The sequence below is a fragment of the Peromyscus maniculatus genome, chromosome 11 (genome assembly GCF_049852395.1).
Source record: "Peromyscus maniculatus bairdii isolate BWxNUB_F1_BW_parent chromosome 11, HU_Pman_BW_mat_3.1, whole genome shotgun sequence".
NCBI lineage: Eukaryota > Metazoa > Chordata > Mammalia > Rodentia > Cricetidae > Peromyscus > Peromyscus maniculatus.
Window position 1 is genome coordinate 45,062,444 of NC_134862.1, and position 6,276 is coordinate 45,068,719.

Sequence of the window (6,276 nt, forward strand, 5' to 3'; positions counted from 1 at the left end):
AGGGGAAAATCCTATTTATGATAAAATTTGGCATTCCCTTTAAGAGGCAGCCATTGATATGTTCCTTTCCCCCAAGTTAGAGATCCTTATACTTAATATTCAAGAGTAGAGCTCATCAGCTGGCAGCCAAGACAGACACATACCACTTGTGAATTCCTCCTGGGGGACCAGGTGCTAGCATTTAATGTAGAGAAGGGCCATGGCTGGAGAAGAAGCTGTCAGCTACCTTTAGAAAGTATCCCAGAGTCAGCCAGTCAAAGGCTGGAGAATCTGGACCCAGTGGGAAGATTACTGTTAAAGACCACTCACAGAAAAGACACTTAAGGAATGAACCACCATGCTCCTAACTAAAAATAGGCACAGAAGGGGACAAGACTATTTTAAAGCCACTGAAGAGTCCAAGGAAGCATATTCAACTCCAGGCTTGATCCAACTCTGTAACCACATTGGACTTGAGTCATATGCCTTCCTCCCAGGCCACTGTTCCTGCTACTGTATCAAAGCTCTCCCCTGCCTCTGGCATCAGGCCCCACAGCACATTATCAGTGGGTTATAGGGAAAGGAGGGAGAGTGGAGGCAGAGTTCGTTCATCTATTTCATCATCAGTGCACTAGATCAAAATTCTGTCCTGTTGATTTCAAGACTACACAAGGTGACGAAGGGAGGAGATGAGAACTTCAGAAACAACCTCGAGAAGTTCATAACTGATTTTGCCTAGATGAGGCCATGGCATCTGGCTCGAGATGAAGAAGTCAGAGCAAGAACAGTGCTAGTGTACGGTTTATAAGCCCGCCTTTCATAGAAGGTGTCCTACCCACATTTGGGGGCAGCCCCAACACTGGGTATCATTCATGGAAGGTTTAACTTAAGGATCAGTTTGCATCAGATCAGCAACTAAATGCAAATGGCAATTTAACTTTAGTAAGGTTTCTGTCTATCAGCTTTCTTTCTTTATACTCAAGGGAGGAAGGGGCATTAAATGTAAAGTCAAGGAATCTTACTTAGGAAGTTAGAGACTCCTTCAGGTCAAGTTATGCATTGCTTTCCAGCAGCTTTCTCCCACCCACGGTTCCTTCTCTTATAGAGAGTTTGGTATGTTATAAAACTACAACTGGTCTTTCCAAATAGTCTTTAATCTATTAGATCTCCCAATAGTTCCAACAGAAGGAAACTTTCCTTCAATAGTTGTTCATACTCCAAGAGAATATAAAACTGAATTTCAGGGAGATCCTCCCCCCACCATCGATTTCTTTTCAATAAAAATAAGTCCTGTAGGAGCATTAACTCAAGGCTTTAAGGGTGGTTGGTCAAATATGGGAATAATCTCCCATATTTCTGAAGAGGCCTAAGTTTAAGGAGCAGTGAAAATACTCTCTTGAGCTAGGGGATCCCAGGGATCTGGAGTCCCACTGAAATTCTGATAAGATATATTTCTTACATAAAGACCTTTTTCTGTTCTTTGTAAAAATGGTCCTGATGAAAGCCCACTAAGCAGGAAATTAAAAGAAAACGTCAAACTAACAGTTTCTCCTCTATCACTTTAAAGAACATAACGGGAGGATGAGAACAAAGAATCTAAAACAAAGGAAGATCGGTTCCTGTACACAGAAACGCATCGTCCTTAATAATTGCCAATGAGTCTTTAAAAAACAAAAAGCAAAAAAAACGCCAAAAAAAAAAAAAAAAAAAACCCCGAGAAGCCTGGCCCGGAAAGTGAAGTAGTGTATGCATCTAATTGAGTTAATTTCTAGGAAAGCGTGAGGCGTCTGCACACCGAGCCGGATTGGAAACTCTGATGCAGACAGAAACTTGCGTTCCCGAGGAGGGCCTTCCCGCTCACACTCCTCTAGCTAGCTCCCTCTCTCCCCCGATCCCACTAGCACCGCGCTGCAGAAGGGAACTGCAAAGGACCTCGTCTTGGGCTGGGAGAGCATCCCGACAGCGCGACACCGACAGCCCCGCGCCGAAGCCCATTCCTGTCCTCTGCAGCGCCCAGGCACCGTCGGGCGAGCTTTCCGAGTCTTCACCCACCCCATCCCCGCCAAGGCTCCACCTCCCCCGACCCTCTCCTTTCAGACGCGCCTCCCTCCTCCTCCTCCTCCTCCTTCTTCTTCTAGGACTTTGGGAGCCCCCCCGCCCCCGCGTCTCCCAATCCACCCCTCGAGCCCACCTCTCCCCTGGCCCAGGCGCCCCCAGGTCCCTGCGGTCAGCGGAGTGGGCGGCCGGCCCTGGTCCGAGCCATCCTCGTGACGGTCCCGCCTCACTCACCCTCTGTCACCTCCAGCACCTTAATCTGCTCCTCTGCAGCCGCCCGCACCTCCTGCACGGGGGACAGGATCCCGGTGAGGGTATCCACCAACGCCTCCTTCAATCCCTGGGCCACGGGACCCGGCAGCCCCGAAGCCGCACCAGCTGCCGCCGCGGCCGCCATCTTTCCTCCCCTCAGCCCGCCAGCCCCGCGGCCGGGACCCGCCACCGAATGACGGCTCCCGCGTACGGCCAATCCGCGAAGCCGCGCCTGCGCATCTAAGTACGCGGGAGCGGGCGGGCGGGCGGGGCCGGGGAGGGGGGGCGGGGAGAGAGTGCAGCCTCCGGAGACAGCGCCTTCTGCCGCCGGAACCGAACCGCGCTTCTGGCGGCCAGGAACGCTGTTGTTGGATGTGTGTGCACAAGGAATCCCATAACGGTTTGGAGCCCCGAACGTCACACGCGCTGCTTCGAAAGTGCGCTCGGAATAAAGGCCGTGATACGTGATTTCTAGGCTCGCATTCAAGACATGTTAGGAAGAGGTATTAGGGTGCAAATGGCTATCGAGGGCTTTAAGGAAAGAGCTTTAGAGACCCAAAGGTGCCTGGGAGGCATGGGGAGAAACTGAAGTGAATTTGGCAGTGGGGAGTAGTCACTTTAGAAAGGTCCAGTTCCCTAGTTTTTCAGCTTCCATGAGCCCAATCTCAAATGAAGAAGTGGCCGTCCAGGGGAGAGTACCTACATGTGAAGGAGCATTTCTCCAGATTTATTTATTTATTTATTTATTTATTTATTTATTTATTTATTTATTTATTTATTTATTTATTTATTTATTTTGGTTTTCCGAGACAGGGTTTCTCTGTGTAGCTTTGCGCCTTTCCTGGGACTCACTTGGTAGCCCAGGCTGGCCTAGAACTCACAGAGATCCGCCTGGCTCTGCCTCCTGAGTGCTGGGATTAAAGGCGTGCGCCACCACCGCCCAGCTTATTTATTTTTTAAATATTCTTATTTATCCATTTGTTGTTAATTTGTTTTGAGACAGGGTCACTTGTGGCCCAGACTGGCCTCAAACTTTCTATGTAGCTGGTGCTGGCCTTGAACTCCCTGATCCCGGTCTTACTGCTTCTACCTTGCCCCAGCGCTATTCCAAGTATGTGCCATCATCACCCAGTGGCTCCAGACTGATTCCTTGTGTGTGAGTGTGCCATGCTCGAATACACGGGCATATGCCGTGGGACACCTGGAGAGGTCAGAGGACAATTTAATGTGGGGTCTGTCACCAGCCACCCTTATGTATGAGCAGACTCAGGTTATCAGGTGTTGTGGCAAGTACTTTACCCCTGAGCCATCTAGCTAGCCCAGCCTGCTCCCCGAGACCCACGGGGATTATGCCTGGGGGGGGGTAGGGGAACAAGAGTAGTTTCATATGGCTAACAAGGACTAATCACAGGAAACGACAGCATTTCAATAGAGCAAGTGGAGGGGATTAGAGCAAGGGGTTAAAAAAAAATGCAGGACAGAGTGGCAAGCGCCTAGTGGCAAAAGAGATGGAATGGGGTATGCCATTCTAGCACAGAGCGGGTATTTCTGAGAAAGTGAGTGTCTTGTGACTCTGCAATGTCATAGCAGAGAATAGGTTTCCGTTCTGTCTTAACAGTGGCCTGAGAACCACAACTCCATTAGAACAGCTGTCCTTTTAGGTAAGTCCACGTTTGCTTCCCAAAGAAAAATTAGGTAGTGTCTAGAACAGTGGTTCTCAACATTCCTAATGCTGCGATCCTTTATTAGTTCCTCATGTATGGTGACCCCAACCATAAAACGATTTGTGTTGCTACTTCGTAACTGTCCTTTTGCTGCTGTTATAAATCGTAATGTAAATCTCTGATATGCAACCCCCGGGGAAGGGTCATTTGGCCCCGTAGACATCACAGCCCACAGGCTGAGAACTTCTGGTCTAGAGGATGGTACATTTTCAAACTTAGCAGTTGATGGAGACTTCCTGCCTGGCAAACCGGAAGCCTTGACTTCTGGTGAGGGAAACTGTCATAGTTAGCTTCAGCTGTTAGCTTGACACAAAGCTCGAGTCACTTGGAAAGGGAGAGCCTCAATTGAAGAATTAGCTGAATCAGACTGGCCTGTGACCAAGCCTGTGAACCATTTCCTAATTGCTAATTGACACAGTTGGACCCAACCCACTGTGGTTATTGCAATCACCAGGCAGGTGGGCCGAGGCTATTCAAGACCAAGGGGAGCAATCCAGTAAGCAGCATTGTAGGGGGTTTCTGCTTCAAGCTTCTTCCTTGAGTTCCTACTTTGACTTCCTTTGATAATGGATAAACCCTTCGCTCCCCAGGTTGATTTTGGTCATGGTGTTTATTCTAGCAACTGAAAGCAAAGTAGGAGAGAGACAGTGTCCTCAATGTACAAGTTGGGGTTCTCCCCTGCCCACAAAACAGAAGGAGAAAGACCCCTGCCCAGCATTTGGGGTCAGACTTTTACAGGCAGGTGGTTTTTGCTTCTGAGTTAGGCAAAGGACCACAAGTCGTCTCACATTCCAGATCAAGCAATAAGATAAATGGACACAGAAACCAGGCAGAGAGTGAGCTAGAAAACCAGTGGGCAGTACAGGAAATAACTTTATTGAAATGCAAATGGCAGAGAACAGATGAATTTTGCTGGATGGAGACATGCCTGATAGACAGAGGACCCAAGTGAGGGTAGCCTCTGTGGCGATGGAGGAAGGCCATTTCAGCTGGCCGAGGCATGGATTTAACTTTCAACCAATTTATTATTTAAAATGAATTACTGAGGGGACAGCCCAGCCTCTCTTCATGATTGTTACCGCAACTATATACATCAATTTGCTTTCCAGATTCACTTTTGCCTTTTCTACATTAGGTATAAAAGGGGACAGGCTGGAATAGGTGAGGGTCAAATGAGAAGAAAATCACACACACACACACACACACACACACACACACACACACACACACATCCTGGTTTGGGATTTTGGACTCAGTAAGTTTTAAAAAGTGAACGTTCTTGCCCACCCGCCACCTGAGGAATGCCATGCATTTGAGAAAGACTCTTCCATGAGCAGTGCTGTGGAAAACAGGATAGGGAGGGGGAGGGAAGGAAGCTAGCAAAACCTAGAATTCACTCGAATTATGTTTTGTCAAAAGCAATAAACAAAAGAACATGAGGAAGTGGGGGGGAGAGGGAGTAGGAGGAGGGAGTGGGGGGGAGGGAGTCGGGGGAGGGAGTGGGGGGGGAGGGAGTTGGGGGAGGGAACACAGCAGGATCAGAGGTGGGCTGCAGTGTGGGGGTTTGCTCCTTGGATTCGCCTTCTCAGAGCAGGGGCAGGGAAGCAGGATGATCCGCCAGGGGCTGGCTGGATGGTAAGGGGTGACTAGTGCAATTGTTTACACTTGGTTTCCTTGGGCTTTCCTCCTCCCTTCCAAGTCAGTCCCTGAGCTCAGGAGACCTGGTACCGGTGATTTTTTAATGCTCTACACAAAAGTGCTCTCATGGGGGTGGGGTTGGGGGACTGACAAATTTAAAACAAAACCGCTTCTAAACAGCCTCAACTCTTCCATGGCCATATCAGCTAGTTTATGGATTTGGAAATATATGAAGCTCTTTCTGGAAATTTTTTTTTTTTTAAATTAAGAGCAGATTTATTTTGTTCCCTTTGCTGAGTAGTTCTGTATTTAGGTCCTGATGTGGGAAAAGGCAAAGGTTAAACCTAAGGACTTAACTTTATTTTTACTGTGTAGAACTCTCCTGTGGGCTGAGTAGAGACATGGGCCTTTCTAGCATACTGGAGCACTACTACAGCTGTTGGCTGCCTTGGGGAAAGGGGGGTGGGGGGCCCTGGCCAGGCTCTCTGACTCACAGTACTCTTTACTATTTAAAGAAGGGAGAGGGATGTTGCTGGGAGAACATTTTATCACAGAAATGCAAATTGGATTTTTATTTTACTTTTCTTATACTACTATCAGAAAAAGAATCCATCAGAACAGCCATCTG

At 48.3% G+C, this 6,276-nt stretch overlaps 1 protein-coding gene across 6 annotated transcripts in view; it reads right to left on the minus strand.

Annotated features, from left to right (window-relative positions):
* The window catches only part of Ipo9 (importin 9), a 44,558-nt gene extending 41,898 nt beyond the window's left edge, over positions 1 to 2,660 (minus strand). Inside the window, exon 1 of one of the 6 annotated variants that reach the window (XM_006982441.4) lies at positions 2,269 to 2,660. In XM_006982441.4, coding sequence (XP_006982503.1) covers positions 2,269 to 2,431 — 163 coding nt within the window. In that variant the 5' untranslated portion in view covers positions 2,432 to 2,660. The remainder of the gene's footprint in view (positions 1 to 2,268) is intronic. The other 5 variants (XM_076547500.1, XM_076547503.1, XM_076547502.1 and 2 more) reach the window with 5 other exon arrangements.
* Positions 2,661 to 6,276: the final 3,616 nt, after the last annotated feature.